A 19,575-nucleotide genomic window follows, 5' to 3' on the forward strand; every position below is an offset into this window, starting at 1 on the left:
GCAGAAACTGGAAGCACGAACTCAGCTCCCAGCACAGACACCCACGCACTAGTCCCCTGTCTGATTGCTCTCTTCTTTTCTGATGGCTTATGCTACTTTAGTCAGAAACTGCCACTTCATCATCACCTCCATCAGTCTCCTCCATCATCAGATGGACACATGTGATGAGCAGCAGCACAGTGCGGACTCAATCACCTAGTGCTCATTAAACGTTTTGACTAATTACCCCAGAGCCATGAAGCCGTAAGAAGTTTCACAGTGGAAACTCCAGTAGAGTTGATGGTACCTTGCCTTCCTTTCTGCAAAACTGGGACAAAGGAAAGATGGCTCAACCAAACCAGTCAAACAAAATAATAACGGTTATTTAAAGCAGCCTTTTTAGATGACTCATATAAAAAGGGACTTGTTTGCTAACCCTAAAGAGAAGAAAACATGGACTGAGAGGTTAGTGGGGTTTAGCTGACTGGGGAATGTGCTAGCTTTTCTTTAAACTTCTGATTTCTCTTTGATTGCACCAGTGTTTCGTACCTCCTGAAACAGAACATGGCTTATGATTCAGATCTTTGTCACTGTTTATTTTAAGTCAATGCAAAAATAAACACCACAATCCATCAAAAGGCCATTATACTTACGGTGACAAAAACAGGGCACATGTTCATAGGTACTAACCCTAGCCTTTCCCAGGAACATATTATTTTATTATATTTGAAAACACGTGGACAATTGACTACCAAAATGAGCGTTGCCCAAGACCTTGGCTAATCAGTCACAGGTGAGGAACTATTATGAAAACTACTGAGATCTGTGTGTAACTTTTTTCTCTCTGCTCTTTCCAAATGATTCATTCAAGATGATCTAAGTCCCCAGTACACTGAAAAATATGGTCCTGCCTGCCTCACCCTGGTTGTGTGCTCTGGTACCCCTCAAGCCAGCATGAACTCTTTCAGGCCAGTCAGTTAAGCTGCCTAATCCTCAACATTATCAGTCTGCAGCCATATACAACCTCCGCTGTGGCTGCGTAAGGGCTGGTGCTGCCAGAGGGAATGGGGTGGGAGTGTACACAGAGGGAGGGGTGACTGCCTCTACAAGCAGCACGGACTTCAGTGGGAAAACCTGATCGTGACACGGCACCCTAAGGAAGGGCAAGCACATATGTCAACCAGCACACGTGCAGGGGACATGCCTGGTGAGCGAGCGGCAGCTGTTTGCTCACAAGCAACGAGCTACCTGGTGGGACCCTGATAGGAGCAAGCAATGAGAAAAGTCTTGGCCTTAATTTTTGTTTGTGGAACAGGCCCTAAGGCAGATAATAACCACAGAATGGAAATATAATTATAGTGATGGGAGTAATGTTAGGGCATGGTTGCAATCACCGAACTACTACGGGATGCCTGACTGACCACTGCCCCTAAGGCCAGGTTTCTGAGCAGCTCTAGCCTCTGAAACACTTTAACGTCAAGAATAGTCCAGTCTTTTGAGGCAGATTTTACACTTCCACAGGGATGATGTAATGAATGTGTCGCTGTTCAGTACATATATATGCACATATGTGAAGGCTTCTACCCAAGATTGCCTGAAATAGAGCAACAACTATATGAGCCATTTTATTCAGCTGGCAAATAAAAGACACTGGACTATAGATCAACAAATAAACAAACACTTTCTCTTTACAACCGTCAACATAGTGCTTCGTGAGAAGTATGCACTGTCAGTACAACAGTGCTGTACAACACTGAAGAGCCTGTCAATTGCTGTCGGTAAGAAACAACAGCACGACACCACCCTAGAAAGCTTCCTATAAACCCTACCAGGAACAGTCTTGAGACGGTCTCTTAGCAACAGTCGGTGAAGTATCTTGTGGGGTTTTTTTAATTAGCATGCAGAGAATATGCATTTCATTTTTAATTTCTAAAAAGTAAATATTGATTTGAATTGAAATAACTGATTCAAAAACTCAGAAAAAAAATTAGTATATTAACCTAAACTCATAATAATAACTGGTAAAGTGAAGCTGTCCATGTATTGATGAAAAAGCATACAGTCCTGAATTTCCCTCATTTTAAAGTCCCAAATTCCCAACTATACAATGCACAGTAACACATTTTTAAAAAGGAATATTTAAGACAAAAAAAAAAAAGAAATATTGCGCTTCTGCACAGAAGCTGCCCACTAAATACTAGATAGATGAAGAAGGAAATTCAAATAAAAGCAATCTATTGCATGATCATTGTAGACCTGTTTGTAATTTCATCCAAAAGAGCACAATGACTAGCCCAAAAGCAGAATGTAAGGCTACCCTGATCATTCGTTTCATCTGTAATGGAAATTTCCCTGGTAAGAAATTCTGACCAACTGAAGAGGGTGGGCTATCATACAAAGAAACAGAATATAGAACAAAGATTTTATCACCACAGATGCACCAACTTTTAACTGCTAAACCCTTAAAAGCTTGCTTCACTAGAGAGCAAAAGTCAATCTGAAAAAAGAGGATTACCTGGGCGGAACTGCTTCACCACAACAAAGCACTGCCGAGAAGTATTAAAGATCAGGATTGACACACTGAGGAAGAAGATAAAAAACAAAAGATCAATGCTTTATGAAGGCTTAATGCAAAACTATTAAACTTACGTCTTCTGAATTTAGTTTTCACTACATAAGTACACACAAGATTTATCAGTAAAGCCACGATGCAACAAGGTCCTTGCCCAGAATCCATCAAGAGGGATAGATAATGGGTCATGCTCCCAAAGCCCATGAGAATTCACCCAAAATTAAGTCACTTTTGTCTCCTGCTGTGCAGACTAAGTACGCCACCAATCGATTCCTTCTCTCCAACAGAAAAAAAGAAGTCCAACTCTAGCTACTAGATAGTTATAACAAGAAAAAAAATCCTTAAAAATAAACACATTTTCTTCCCTTTTATCCATCCCAGATTAGGATAGTTAACTCTTAGGCACAGTCTAGTTTCATTCAGAGCCAGACACTTCTGTATAAGCACGGAGCATGTCCTGTCTCTGGCTACTTGCTGAGCTTAGGCCTTAAAACAGATACCATCCAACTCCAACTTTGTGCAAATTTAAACCAGAAGGAATTTTAATTGCTACCACATTCAGTAGTTTTTAAAAGTCACATTTTAATCCTTGCACCATCCTCTTTGGTTGTTTGAAATAAATGTTATAGGGAAACCTGGCAGGCTGAGTATTTGGAGATGCTCTAAAAGTGTGGAGTACTGATGTTCTCCTCTCACTTAAATTACCCTCAGATTTTACTAGTTAAAAAAAGTGTAGACAAAAGCTCTCTCTCTTTAGTTGGTAGACTATTAAAACCTGCAGAAACAAGTGTATACTTTGCTTATTACCATGGTAGCATTCTCTCATTTATTATGCCTCACTTTGTGTGCAATTGTAAAGTTAATTCACTATTCTACGAATTCTACAAAAGATTAGACTAACAATGGCATATTTGCAGAGTTGAGTCAAAATTTCAACTTTCTCTGTAAAAGAGCTGTATATTTATTTTCACTATTTGATTAATAATGAAGTCTCAGGCTGCCAGAGAAACTGCTATTTGATGATTATTAAAAATAATGTTAATGTTTATTATAATAATATATAAAAACCAAAAGAGAAGGGAGAAGTCCAGATGTTAACGTGTATATTCATGGTTGCCATTCTCAAAGACTCGTACTGCATACTGATGGCTTCCTGCCCCAGGAGATGTCGTCTGCAGGCAATTTTAAAGCAAAGGGTTTTAACCTTCAGAGAGGCTGGAGGAGAACATTCACTCTCTCTACTGGCACAGGGGTTCATTCAGACCTACCACCAGAATATCTGTGAGTTATGGTGCAGGTTGCTAGAAGACATGAAGTTAAACCACAGCCTACAATGTTCTTAAGTTTACTTAGGTGTAATTCTTTGGTCTTTTTGGTTTGGTTTGGTTTTTTTTTCCCTTTGTATGACTGTTCCTCTCCCCAAAGTGGTACTGTTTGAGGGTAGATACTGCACTAAACAAAAGGGGAAAAGGAATTACTGCTACTGAACCTTTGTTTTTTGACCATGGGTCTAAGGATGTGCACTGCTTGAAATTGGAGACAGCAGCGGTCTAAAACTGAGGTTAAAGAGAAGAGACTTCCTGAAGCATACGGTTGCCCTTTACCTTTCTTTACACCCGTCACCCCAGGCTCAATCTTTCGCTTGGCTTGCCTTCTTCAGCACGTCTCATTAAAAAACTCACACCAACTCATTAAAAATGGCTCAGCTATTAGACATTATTTTTTCCTAAGAGTCAATCATTTGAGATTTTTATGGAACAGATGGGAAAATTAAAAACAATCTGTCAGAATTAAGGAACAAGATCAAATTAAGCTGGAAAGGAATAGCAGCAAGTTATTACAATTGTCTGCTTCTCACACCATCTTGAGATGAGAGGGTACAGAAATGGCACAAATCTGTAGAACTTTCTATTTAATTACTTCTAATTTTCTGAGACAGTGACAAGCAATTTTGAACATAAATTTACATTTTTTAACAAACCACAACACACAAGTTCTAATATTTCTTGTCAGAGCTGCAGAGTCACGGAGGAGAAAGTTCAGAATTACACCTTCTTAGGAGGAGTGTGGCATGACGAATGCCATTTGGTATTTCTTATTCCACAAGAAACAATATAACGTGAGCTTAGTAGGTTTATAACTTCTGAAAACCCATTTGAAGCTTCATTCAGGACAGTTATTTGAGTATTATAGGAAGTTTGGGAAAGACTGTTCAATTGATCTAAGTGGTGGATCCCCCAGTCCACCGCTTTCAATGCTTTATTGCTGCAATGACCCAGCTGTCTGGTCTGGCCTATGCGATAAGGAAAGTATTTATCTGCTGGAGTTTTAAATAATCATACAAAGAATTCACTACAAAATTATTTCGAGGTTACTAGGTGTACATATAATATGGGCTACCAAAGAGGACTACTACAAAAGCAGAGTTGCAAATACATTTTTCAGTGGTATACCACATGATATTACAAGGGCAATGATGTTTCAAGGCAATTCCCTTTAAAATATTACAACCAATTCTATTGTAGAATATTATATATGCATCTGTCAGCTTTAAAGTGATCAATAAAGAGTAAACATATAAAATAAAAAATTAAAACCTTGAGAATGACTTTTGAGAACATCTCCACAAATAGAAGATACAGAAGATAAACAAAGCCCAAGCTGTATGTTATCAGAGAAAAATCACACATAACCACTAGAAAAGAAAATAAAAAAGCCCAGCCAAATTTCCTTAAAAAGGCAGGAATCCTAGACAAGAATTTAATCTGAAATGGACATCAAAGGTTCTAGCCTAGCAACCGGCTTCATGTGTCCGCGTCCAAAGAGGAGCACAAGATCACTTTTTTGTTATTTTTTAAAAAGGAAAAAAATATTCAGGTGTAAAAGGATCACCATGGATCCAAAACTTGCCTCCAGACCTTAAAACAAGCTATAACATGTTTGCAGAAGTGAAACACTGTCTCACCTTAGACCTGCCAACCTTTTCATTTTGGGTGGTGGATTATTACTTTTTACCTTATTCCACAGATGTAAATCTCTGTTGGCTAATCCTGCAGCAGCTGACACCCTGGGAAATCGCTCGTGTAAAAGAAGAGGTCATTAATGCAAACGCAAAGCCACTGAGCCACAGACCTGCGCACCTGGGACTTGCCGAGCACACAACACAACCGTCACACACAGGTATCATGTTCGGTACTTGCCACTACCAGTGGACATGCCAACTTTGCAGGCAAGAGGTGGCTAAGAAGCAAACTCTTCAAAATGTGCTCTACATCTCATTTAGGAACTTCATTGAACACCTCGGATCAATGAAGGAGACTTGGCTCCTCCACACTGCATCTGTCAGTGGCTGCTTTAGGAACTACAACGGAACAGAAAGACACCATGTTAAGAGATGACACAGGTTTGTACAGTGTCTTCCAGGGCTGTTGAAGACCACAGGCCTGCTCAGTCTTCGGTTCACCCCCTCCTTGTCTTCCCCCTGTAGTGGCTCCTGCTCACTTTATACATACGATAGATCACTGCTGCAATTACAGTAGCATTTCTCCCGAACAATGCACGCATCTCACATAGCAGTTAACCATTTAAATGTCAAAGAAAACCCTGACTGAAATTTGTAGGTATTAGGATTCTCTACTGCCTATTAAGCTTCCTTAAAATATCTAAGTCAATGTGCAGAAATTACATACAGCTGACCCATGGACATCTGCAACACAGCAGTCCAGAATCTTAATTAAGATTCTCATTGAAAGAGAAGATATTCACCTGAATACAACCTTTATAGTTGAAAACGTACCTTACAAGAGTTTAGGAAATGACTCTGTTGTGTGCTATTGGCCTACAAAACTGTTTCCAATTTTTTCCCTTCCCTTAATATAGTACAGCTCTGTATTTATTGAACTCATGGTAACTGATGCTTTATGACATTCCAGCTGATCAGACATTTATATAGAAATATTACTACAACTTCACACACTCCAACCTGAGAAAGGAAGGTGGTGTTTCCAGGAGCAATGTAAAAAACACAGTATTTGACCACAGCAGTTACGAGGTAGGGGACAGATGAACACTGACATCCTGTTAAAATGTGCACACACATATGGAGGGACGGAAAGTTAATTCATTTGAAATATAACCTAGTGATTAAGATCAGCAAATAAGCTTTGCCAAAGCTACAAGAACATGTATGTACTTCTAGAGCTCCGATACTTGAAGGTAGGTTTGGGGGGTTGAGGATTAGGGGGTTTTGTGGGGGGTTAAGTTGTGTATTTTTTGTTTGAGGGTTTTTTCTTGCTTTTTGGTGGTGGTGGTTTTTTTAGGAAGAAATGTAATTTCACCTTGTAGGCATTGGTTTGGTAATCTTCTATCTTGATGATTTGTCAGTTGTTGACCTGAGCTACAGTTAATCCACAAGCAACTGCTAACACTTACTAATTGCTTTTCATGAGACAAACTTTTAAAATCCTTTAATAAATAAAGATTGATTCAGCCTTTCATTATTCTTAGATGTGACCTTAATGCATACTTTACAAATGTGAATTTTCAAAACTAAAAAATAATTTAAAAAGAAATCACAACATAGTAAAAGCAAAGAAAAGGACAAGATTCTCTTGTGTTTCTGTGAATGAAATAAGACTCTCAAGGCTGGAGATGAGGACTTTTAATGATAATCTTGTGCTAATACTATAGTATGCTAAGTAATTGATGCGGTAATACGGGCAAAGAAACTGGCCTTTCTTTAATCATGGTAAGAGCAACTCAGGATCTCCTTGTGTCTAGCATGGGTATGTGTGTGCCACAAAAATTGTGATCAGAATTGAATAATGGAAGATAAAGCACCTAAAAAAAGATCGACATTAACATTGAAAGTGAGGGCTTCCCAGCTATTAACCTCACCCATTTCCACCTACTTATTATAAAGGCTAAAAATTATCTCAAAATTAGCTGAAAGTCTAATATTATTTGTGCTGCCTACAAACAATAATCTCAGCTCCATAGCCGAGACTTTAGGAAGTAATGTTATTTGATTTTTTAAAAAAAATGCAACAAACAAACCAAAGCAAAACACCAAAACCACTTCAACACTATCAGAGCTTTATCAAAGCTAATCAGGTAATTCAGTTACTATTCTCAACGAACACAACGAAAAAAGAATGGCAGATTCCAAAAAAGAAACACAAAAATGGCACGCAGGAATAAAAACAAGTAATTGATTTAATCAGTCCCCTTGACTCTCAACAGATATTTGGTATTAAAAATCCCTTTAATACAATCAGAAGAAAATAATCAAATGTAGTGTGCAACCACAGAAGTATTTAGAGATGTATTCATCTCAGCTGGAGAGCATGTGAATATAAAACACACATGAAGTATTTTTGCCTATAGCTCATAACGGAGAAAATGTCAAGACTTATGAATCATACTAGAAGGAAAGATAGTAAGAAAATAAATAAATCATTTAGAATTCCCATAATTATTTTAGCTTTAAAGTAGAAATTTGTTTTTCTTCTTGAAGCTATATGAATTTGGCTTTTTTTGTTCATACAGTGTTGACAAATTGATGTTTCATATTGTTTTCCACGTCAAGACTATAATTCCATCTAGTCTTTTTAAAATATTATGTTTGATAAACACCCCGGATTAAAGCATGTTAGTGAACACATGTCCTTTTCTTGTTCAAATCAGAAATGACTGTGCTTTCAATTTTAAAGTGACAATCAAAAACCCCCCAACTTGTTTGAGAGCTAACAATCCAAAGTAATTCTTTGGGAGGATTCACACTTCAGGAAGGCCTACTTCATCTTAAGTTATTTCAAAATTATTTTTGGTGACCATCAGAAAGAATTGCATCAGCCCCTGTGTCACTTCTGTATTCAAATTAACCATCCATTTCACAGTTGGACACGTCCCTGAAAACGTCTGATGTGGTATCTAAAGTGCTGTCTTCTTCCTTTTATCAAAGCAGCACCTAGCATCCTAAGCCAGATAAAACAGTCCCTTCATTTTCAGAACAGACATGTAATAAAGCTGTACCCTTTGATTATTCTCCAGTGCAATTCCTTTAGTTTCCCCCGAGCTTTAACTATAATGCAGATAGTCCTGAGATTAAATGTGTGTGCTTGCACAACCTTTACTGGTTCATTTAAGTCTTCCTTCAAAGCATTTTACATTTTTCAAAGGCCAACACCAATCCAATTGGCTGCTTAAAACGCAGCCTATTACAAAAGCAAAGCTATAAGCTCCTGACAAAAACATTCAGCCTTTCATACTAATCACAGATAAAGTGGATTTGGCAAAAGATAATTAGAGACGGCTAGAAGACTTCTGTATTCTGATGAAATTTGAACGCTTTCTCCAATACAACTTAAATATTAAATACTAAGTAAAACCAGAATAAAGTGGCAAGACATGTATGCTTAAGAAAATAAATGTTACTTTGGAAAAAATCAAAAGGAAGATTGGTTTCAGTAAACTGAACTGCAGCAGGAAGTTGTTCATGACACCATAAAGCAGGAAGCATATGTTTGGTTAATCATCAGACCAGTAGAAGAATGAATTAAGAAGTGCTAAGAAATCCATATACATGCACTTTTAAAACATAATCTCTGTCTACTTGTAAAGTAGTAATTTGTGCTCAACAGGAGAATATGATGCAGGACAACTTCTTTGGAGTGAACAATCCTCACAGCACCCTGTTTTCATATAACAAAGAAAAAAATAGAAAGCAAATTCAACTGCAAAATAAATGAGACATCAAAGCATGTTGCTCTCAGTAACATTCTTTAAGTGTCATATCTTGGCCCGTATCCCAGGATACCCTTGGAAATGACACATTGCATCTCAATGGGATTCTTTCAACAAAATATTTTAATAAATAAATTCAGGTTTTATGCTAACTTATTCGATTAAATAAAGCTTTGTGAGCATTATGTGCAACAGATGTCAGAGCCTGATGGGCTTTTGTTCCAATTCCTAATTATTTGTGAAACTGCCATTTATAAATGCTATCACATAATAAGACCAATAAATAATCCATCTAAAAGGTATGACTCCATTCTCAAATGGCAAAAAACAAAGTTCTAAAACAATATCCGGTTTCAAGGATAGCTCACAAAATAAAAAAAGCTCAAGTGTTCTGCCCTACCTAAAGTAACGGACAAACGAGCAACTTTTGTTCCTTACCTACCAAAACCCAAATATGAAGCCAGGTCTAAATGTACAGTCTCACTACCGTTCGTGAGAAACATAGACTGAGAAACTGGCAGTTGTTCACATTTTACCTCATCTTCCCATTTCTAGATTAATGGTTTCAATACTTTCCTCTTTTCCAAGAGATATTTTCAAATCAAATTCTAAAATTATAGGCACTCCAATTACAGAACATTTCCTAGCTTTCGTAAGATTATTTTTACCAATTCCAAATGCAGGCCACGACCACGCTACTGTCTCTAGATCATGTAAAAACTTCTGGCACTCTTCAGACAGAAGAGATTACATTTTAAAACCACCTGGAAGCAGAGGGAAGACTTTTCTTGATTTCGGTGACTATAAGAGAATAAACACATCCACTTGTTTTGCATATTATTGCAAACACTAAAAAATGAAATCCCTAAAGTTGTACAAACAAGATGCCTCTAATCTGAATACCAGAAACCTGTATTTAGAAATTTATGACTGATCTGCCAAAATTCTTGTGTACCTGCTTAGTTTTAAGAATTTTTATGGATTCCGTTCTTAAAACTAGACTAATGTTTAACTTCCCAATAAATATTTTATCGCCATTTTACCCTATTTCAGTGATACAGCAGAAAAGAGTTTATATGCTATATGGTGCTTTCATATCACATACTTAAAAAGGTGAAATGAGAATCTAAACATTTGGCTTTCGATTTTGTGTTTTTCTCTGCTAACTTTACAGCATCAAATACATTTATTTTTGCCCCATTGGTGATTTTATTTAGATCGGATCCTACGGTAACAACATAATAAGACATCTTAAAAGACAGAATACGCCTGCAGAATTCCTGGCACATAAGCAGAGGATCTGTCAAGCCTTTGCTTAAAAAAAAAAAAACACAAAAATGAAAACCAAAAAAACACAAGCATTAAGGGCATTTTATTTGCAAATATCTTATGCAAACAAATCATGTAATTACTTGGTTGAAGGCAACTAATAGGCTACTAAATTTTTTTCCTTCTAATAGCAGGAAAAATACCATTATCTTGATAGCACAAATATCTGATAGACTGATATCAAGTCTAGACCTGAGTGTTTTCAATGACAGTGATTACAAAACATGCCTTCCTAGATTGTCTTATTGCCTATTGGTAAAAATGATTTCTTAACTGTTTAATTTAAGAAATACTTTCCACATGAGACACTATTTCTTGTTCTGTCATTGATTACTGATGAAATTAAAATGATTCCAGCCTGCTTTATAAGATTCCTTTATAGTTTTGTGATAAGTAGTAATTTTTCTCTTCAGTTGTGTTATCCTTTGCATGAACATGCCCAGCCATCATTACCTTCTCTCAGCTATTATTTCCCTAAACTTTTCATCATTTTTGTTGTTTGTTGAACTACATCCAGTTTATTTTAAACAGTGCATTATCTTCTGCACTATCTTTGAAGATAATAATGAAAATTCTACACCATTGACACCCTGGAGGAGACGTTACAAAGACAGACAAGGTTTACAGCACAACAGCACATCATTGCATATAAAAGGCACATGCCACCCAAGAATTATTTGGTTTTTTACCTATAAAGATGTTAAAAAGCTGTATTTTATCCATTTTAAAGATACTGTGGTAATTCCTGCACAAAGGGAGCATCTGAGTTAAATTTCACGGTGTCTTATAATACACTAGGACATAAACCAGAAAAATACATACAGGATTAAGTTTCCATAAAGCCCAAATGATCTGGCATATGAAATAGGAGAAGGAATTTAATCCACTCCTATAATGTGGTCAGGGCACATGACTTCCACCCTGTCTCCATAGCTGCCTGCTACAGCCACCGTGCCAGAATAGCAACCCTGGCTTCTCCAGGCCACTCGTGTGGCTCTAGAGACCCATCACCTGGCCAGCTCTCGTGGCCATGGCCGGGATGCGGCAGGCTCCCAGCGCAGCTGTTCAGCAGGAGCATTCCTCGCTCCCCCCTGCGCAGCCGTGCTCCCCGACTTCAGCGGTGCGCAGAAGCCAGCGCTCGGCCAGGTAACTCCAGAGCACAGAGTGACCAGTTGAGTATATTCACCTTCCTGTTCTGACACATGTTCATTTTTAACTTGCCTCGAGAACCTCTCTCTGTTTATCCCCAGCGCCGGTACCTGTCAGGAGACAACACGCCAAGGTGCAGATTGCCTTCGTTCCCTTCAGCCTCCAAACTCCCTCCTGATGGAAAACTACACTTTTCAGTCCTCTTTGTAATAGAAAATGTATGAAGCCTCTTTTCTGAGCAAACGATTAAATTAAATTAGGAATTAATTTGTTTTAAATGTGAAATAAATTAATCTCTTTACTTGAAAGAAGCCAATCTTATAAGGCAGTAATATTATTTCTTCCTCTTTTTAAAGAGATAAGAAAAGACCATTTTTTTCCATTAAGAATTTTTGAAGCAGGAACTATTACTGAGCCTCCGTGTCATGTTTCTGTAGGTAAAAACACAGTATAAAACGGGTTCAATGCCCATGCAGAGTTATAAGTTTTTTAGTCCAAATGCCTTTTCCTTGTCACATGATATTTTCAGGGTTGAGAGGAACTCATAACAATCTTACATGCAATTCAGTCTCTCAATTTTATTTTCTTTTAAATGTAGTGTACTTTACAGTGAAATTTTCATACTTTTAAATAGAGAAGTAGCCATAATTTTGCTTTTTAACCATTCACAATGCAGTTGGAAACCTGTCCTTTTACTTGTCAACTAGCAAAAGGTACGGTTATATTTCTGTTCTCGAACGTTATTACTCAAAGCACAAAAGTGAGCACATGACTGTACCGTGACCTTCATCTGTTCCCAAATTATGCCTTTTAAAAGCCTTGAATCCGTTTAAGGGGAGTTGCTGAAACCTGAAACGATCTTGATCTATTGCTTTATAAAGTAGATGAATGTAAAACTTAAGTATTACATTTCAGGCTCTTACTGTACTAAATATAGCAAAATTAGGATGAGAGAATATGACTAGAACATGAGTCTGGTTTTAGAGAATAATTTTTTGTTACAGGCATTGATGATTACTTTGTAATACTTAGTACGTTTCTGTTTCTGACAGAAAATCGCCATACATTTGCAGAAGGAAAATGTCATAGAATCACAGAACTGTCTAGGTTGGAAGGGACCTTTCACTTCATTGAGTCCAACCACTGACCTAACACTGACAAAAACCATCACTAAACCATATCGCTAAGCAAAAAAGGAGTCCTCCTGATCAAGTGTTTTATTTTTAAAAGCACTGACCTTAAAAAAAATTAACAACTCCTCCCCCTGCAAATCACACCACCACAAATTGCTAACTAGTTCCAACAGACCCAAGTCTAAGAAACACCTTGTAATACACCTTGCATTTAAATTTTCATTGCTTGCACTCTGCTTGATTTTCATAAGGATATGTTTAATAATGAGCAAACACATCAGCTGAGCATTCAGAGGAAAATTAAACTAGTTAGAAAAGCAAGCACTACATAAAATAACTGCAGAAAGCATCTTTTGCTGTGTGTCACTGCCTAACACAACAGGCCAGAATTATGTAACATTTACGGAGCAGCACCTCAATAAACTTGTTAAATAATTACAATCAAAAAGAGGTAATCAAGTATTTTTACTTTTTGTCATCCATTTTTAATAATCTTCACCATTGTTTCTGATGATGTAATAAAATCTTGCAATGAGCTCTGCTAATTGTTCATCTGCATGTTTCGAAGAAAGATTAACTTAAATGTAACTCCACAGGACAAGAACGGTAGTAGAAGTGTTCTTTTCCAATGGAAAAATAGTTTATAAGTTGACAAATTTATTGACAAGTTTACAAATTTTTGACAGTTGTCAGATGGCAACTGTAACATTCATTAAGTATTTTATCTACTTACAAAATCATAGAAACCTTCAGGTTAGAGGAGAGTTTTGGAAGATCACCTGATCCAACCCTCTGCTCAAAATCAGGTGAACTTCTAAGTTAGGTCTGATTTCTCAGAACCTTGTCCAGTCAAGGTTTGAATTTCGCCAGGGAATGCTTTGCCCAGAGGGGCAAAGCATTTCAGGACTTAACTACTCTCCGTGTCTATGTCTTTATGCCCTGGCTCTTCCTTCTGTTACAATTCAAACCTCAATATGGTAGGAAATGCCGAATCTTTCGTCTATACTGACACTCAGTTGACTTGTGGCAGCACAGGGTTTAGACATCTGCCTTGGTAACAGTTTATTGTGTCACCAGTAATAAGTTTGCACAAAACTTTTTTTGTGTGTGTCTTTTAAGTGGCATGGAGGGATTGACAGTAAGCAATTATTTGTTCAGGATAAATTACAAACGATGTAAAGCAGAGGTGACTCTAGGACTGATACTTTAGTTCTGATGGTCTTGATCTTAAGAAAGCTCAGGAGCTACACGCTCCAGAGTCAAGTCCAGATCTGCAATAACTAAGAAGAAAAGGAAAGGAAAAGGAAAGGAAAAGGAAAAAAAAAAAAGAGTAACATCTAACAAAAATTCTGCTATTTCAGCTTGTGCTAGTATTACGCCAGCTTGCATATGGCTAAAGGATCTTGTCCCACTGCAATATATTGTGAGATTTTAAAAGGTGACTCACACTTAAGGCAAATGAAATGACTACTGCAGTCCTCATGTTTTTGTCTTTGTATAATTTAATCAGCTGTTCATCTGAACAGTTAGAAAGGATAAATTTATAGGAAAATAACTTAATCTCTCCTGATAAATATTTTCCTGTATCAAGTCTATATTCTGATACAAATCTATTGAATATTGGCTTATGTTGACCTCATTTGAAACAAGAACAAGCACTTGGGTCCCAAAGGAACCCAGCACACAAGCTCTCAGTTCACTGTCATACGGCAAGGAAGTCAGTCTTAAGCACACATTTACTTGTGCTGCTGAAAGAGGATGACAGACAAAGACACGAGTTAGGCTCAATGTCTGGTTTTATATGATTAGCACAATGGTTTTTTTTTATTCAGCATCATTAAATTCATTAAACATATCAATTATATGTAAACACATAATACATACATATGTGTACTTTACAGATCTGGCATTCCAATGTGTATGTTCAATTTATGTAAACAGCCTTATTAAAAACAGTTAGAGCATTTAACAGTGTTATAGAATTTTCAGAATTAAAATAAGTTTTGAATACTTTTGAAAAAGTGTTATGGAAAAGGGATCTTAATTATGGAAAACACCTACAATTTCCTGAAGAAGACATACCTACAAGGAAATCCTGACCAACAGGACGTGCGTCCTGGAAACCCCTCCTCTTCAAGATTTTATCCTTCATTAAGAGTAATGAACCTCTAAGAGCCTTCTAAGCATAAAGTCCTCTATCATCTTCAGCAACTAGACAATATGGCTTTTCCATATAGCAAGCCTCACAGCTGTCCCATTAAAATACAGTAAAATGTAGGACTTTTATGCATTATAAGGGATTTTGAACCTGACCAATTTATCTGATAATAATTGGCTTCATATTCACAGATAGAATTAATGTAAAACCATGGATTTCCTATACAGAAAGTTCACATTATTACCTTTGGTATCAGAAGTTGCATTGAATTTACTTGTGAAAGAGCATTAGACATTCTACAGTTCAACAGTAGTCACTAATAAGTTGGGATGGCAGCTGTTGTGCATCTGAAGCTAACAAATGTTATGTGACCAGAGATGACTGGCATGACATGTGGCCGTAGCCTTTTTATACAGTTATGTTCTCAGCTATTTTAAAAATGTCCACAAAAGTCCTTCACAAATACTGTTCCCAAGAAGTTCATGGAAAACTGATCCTTTAATATTTACCCCACTCAGTTAGTTGCATATATTCACACATTATCACAAAGCGATAATCTAAAGTTTAAACAAAAATAGTAATACAAATTATTCATCTGGAAGTCATGTTCTCAGCACTGTGACTTGAGGCTGGATTCATTCGCTTGAAAGTACAGGGCACATATTAAATTTCCAGCAATCAATTATCATTTCAGCCTTTGTATCTGCAATCATAAATCCAGGCACATGCCCATATGGATAGACACAGTGCAAAGACAGAACTGTCTTCCAGGCAAATTCCAAAAGCAAGTGTGAAGTTCAGTATTGAAATGTCACTCCCTTTTCTGTCCTCATTCTCAAGCAGTACAGGCATTTTTAATCTATCTCTTTTCCCAGCCTTCATGGAACTTTTACCTTCCTAATATTTGTATTGATAAAAAGTGTTGTTATCCCTTTATGTCCATCCCTGGTACCTACACACACAAAGACTGCCTGTAAGGATTTAGAGGGTTCCAACGGAGAAAAATTTCCAAAAATGCAATCGTTTTTTCCTACTTATTTCACACACAAGAATAACACATCTCTCAAAATGGTTTTGGTTTTAAGCCACAATTTCTTTTGCTATTCGTGTTTTGCTACATTTTTTACATTTAATAGATTTAGAAAAGCTTTTTCTAGGGAAAAGTTGTTACCTTTGCTCTTTATTTTTATCTTGTAGTACCTGAATTTTCAGTGACTACATTAAATATTTATACTTTAAAAAAAGACATAAGAATATTTTAGTATTTAGTAACTCTGAGACTAGGTCTGTTTCACATATATCCTATTTGTTATAACTTTGCATGAACTGATGTTTGAAGTCAGGAATTAACTGCTTTTCTTCCCTGATAGAAGAAATACAATTGGAAAGACAGAACAAAGTTGGTGGCCATCCATTTCTTCCCATGTGCTTAGGAGAGGGGTTTCGTGTACAGAATGTAGGGCCTGAAAGGTTTCAGGCATTTGTAAAGTTACTTGAATTAGGCTTTGCCTGAAACTACCTTATATAGCAGTGATAGAGAAGTTTAAAATAAAAAAGTTAGCATGATACTAGGATTTGCTCAAACATAAAACACAATCTCTACCTTATTCCAAGTAATTGCCAGTGGGAAAAAAAAAATCAAACAGTACGAGCATAACTTTATATTGCTTTCTAACAGTCTTTATATTAGGACAATACCTGGGATTATATATTCACAATACCTGGGAGAATATGGTCACATGTGGGACTAGACCATTTAACAGCACAAATAACAACAGGGTTAAATATGTGGGGGGGCAGAGTCATTCCTTCAGGTGATATATTCACGCTCAAAAATGTCCACAATCCAAACACTCAGTTCCATCTTCTATGTAATCATTAAAATGTGCAATACATCACGTGCCAAAACTAATATTTGAAAAGTCAAGCACAGAAAAAACTTACTGAAAACATAATAAACCATAAGAAGAGTTTATAATTTCTGTTAATTCTGCATAAAATAGTAGATTTTTTGTAGAATAGCTGCAGGTATTATACAAGAAGTGAGAATTGAAGAGGAAATTGGAGGAAAACAAAGTAACTCCACATCAACAAGATTTGACCAATGGAAGAGAATACAGTGCAAAAACCAACATAAAGACAAAAGGAAATAATGTGATTCCATCTGTTACCTGTCATGTGTCCTCATAAAATCCCAGAACTTCTTAGTGCCATTCTGTGAGAAAAAAAATAAATAGATCCATCAGTAAAATGAATTCCAAATGAAAACTGACTATAATGAAATTTGACAAAATTTTAACAGACATTTCTTTGAAAATTTAGTATAGCTGGTTTTATTTATGAGACTATTATTCTGGATTTTGACAGTAAGTAGTATAGATACTGAGAACTGTCTTAGGACAGTTAAAAAATCTCAGATCCACAACATTATGCTGACAGCTAACTTAAAACTGTGGTAGTCTTCGCAGCCAATTTTGGCCACAGTATCAGCTTTAGATGTCCAATCTAATCATTCAGGTGCTAGGAAGCTATCAGCAGCTAAGTTTTAACCAGTAAAATAACCCATAGATCTAAGTTCTTCCATGTCCAAAAATGGTTTTAGGAGCTCAGTGCTTAGCTCCTAACTAGACTCATTTGGGATCCTGGAACAAGACATCCTTCCCTCTACCTCCTTACAAGGCCCAACAGCTGTTACTCTGCACTGCTTGTGGTGATGAGGATAGTGCCAAACACTAGGCTTTAAGTCACAGCACTCACTAGGAGACTTAAAATGGATTCTTTTCTCAAATTGGGCCCATTTCTGTCCTCTGCTATGTCAAAAGAATGACACCCACTACAGCACAGCTGAAACCAATCCCTGAAAACAAGAATTCTTCCACAGTTATAAGGAACACATACACGCTTGCTTACATTCATATTCTATCTTCTAGAATCACCTCTATCAATTCATACACACCAGTTAACAGAAATGCTTATTAGAAGTGTGACGGTATTTTTCAGCTGAAATACAACTCAACAAATCTTACTCTAAGGACAGTTTTAAGTCTATCTAAGGAATTACTATGCAACCAAAGGAAATTCTTTTGGTTGATACCTTTCTCTTATTAGCAAGGCAAAAACTAGACCTGCTGAAAATCTACATACCTAAAATATGCTTAATGTGAAAAGAAGCACAAGATCTCTATTATAAAGTATGCTTAAATGGATGATCAAACCCTGAGCAACAGTTGGTTAATGATTTAAAGCAGGTAAATGTGAGCAATAAAAGAAGAATCAAGTTCAGTTGGTGGGTAAAGGTGCCAACCAATATAGACAGGCCCTTCAGCTCTATTACAGATGTCATGGCTACCAAGTACACAACAGCTGGTGGGGATTAGATAACAAGCACTCTGGTTCAGTGATTAAGCTCCTGAGCTTTATGAGTTTACCAAGCTTTTTGGAAGAGTGACTGCTTGCTTGCTAGCTGGGTTTTCCTTCATTCCCACAACTCTAATTATAAACAGTTGTTCACCTCAAGAGAAACTCTAGTCTACTCTTCCATTGGTGTCTGTGCATACCTTCTGTTAGCATTGACAGGAATCAAACGCATGCATTAGAAGAGAAGCTCTGTCGATGCTTAAATGCAATATAATGTTGAAAGAGAAATTAAGACAGCAAATTCTCAGCATGAGCTGAAAAATTAAAGCCGTTGTTTATCAAGATGAGCATATATCCAATCCGTTCCACCTGGTGAGAAACAGAGGAACAACTTTGCAAGGACTATGACAAAACACATAGTTGCAACACTTGAACTTAATAGCATAGGCTATATTGTGTGGTAAGATAATTTAAGGTATTAAAAGTCTAAGGTTTGCCTAATCCTTTTGTAGGTTTATTTCTACCTGTAAGACATGTATTTGTGGGATTTTTCTCTTGTTTGCAGATTGCTGTGCAATTTTCTATTTAACATGAGTTAGTTGGGAAACTCAGGACCAAGAATAATGTCTTCTGCATGTTCCTTCATGTTGTTTCTCATTACAACCTTCCCCTGCCCCAAACGGTAAGATGTGCTACCATCATCCATTCTCCCTTTGTAGTGTCCACTTGGGAGAAATGCGGGTGTCCAGCTGATGGAGAGGACAAAAAAGCCTGAATCAAGGCTCTCCTTGCATTAATTTAGGCTATTAGTCCTGTGATGCTACTTCTTAACGTATGATCCCAGCAACAATCTTCCTGGCTCTTTCCTCCTGCCGTCATTTTGCAAATTATAGAACCTGACTGCTTTGGAGCACTTATGAAAGGGTTTCAAATAGCTGAGGAAAATTACACCCTAGAGAATGATCCTCTTCCAGATGGGATCCATCAGACATGAATGACCTCTTCTCAAGGATAAGCCCCATTAGCATTAACAGAATCTACCTCACAGACGTGCATATAATTTTTAACAGAAGGTAAAAGAAGGAACTTAGTACCTAAAAAGAAACTAATCAGAAAATAAAATCTATATTTTCTATTTTCTAAGTGGTTGGACA

General features: G+C 37.0%; 1 protein-coding gene across 1 annotated transcript in view; it reads right to left on the minus strand.

Moving 5' to 3' along the window:
* Positions 1-19,575, minus strand: part of NUDT14 (nudix hydrolase 14) — a 62,184-nt gene that overhangs the window by 17,087 nt on the left and 25,522 nt on the right. Inside the window, exons 2-3 of the mRNA XM_063333878.1 lie at positions 17,236-17,279; positions 2,495-2,559 (exon numbers count right to left, since the gene is read on the minus strand). Of these exons, the coding sequence (XP_063189948.1) occupies positions 2,495-2,559; positions 17,236-17,279 (109 nt within the window). The remainder of the gene's footprint in view (positions 1-2,494; positions 2,560-17,235; positions 17,280-19,575) is intronic.

This window comes from Chroicocephalus ridibundus, chromosome 4, assembly GCF_963924245.1.
Source record: "Chroicocephalus ridibundus chromosome 4, bChrRid1.1, whole genome shotgun sequence".
Classification (NCBI taxonomy): Eukaryota; Metazoa; Chordata; class Aves; order Charadriiformes; family Laridae; genus Chroicocephalus; species Chroicocephalus ridibundus.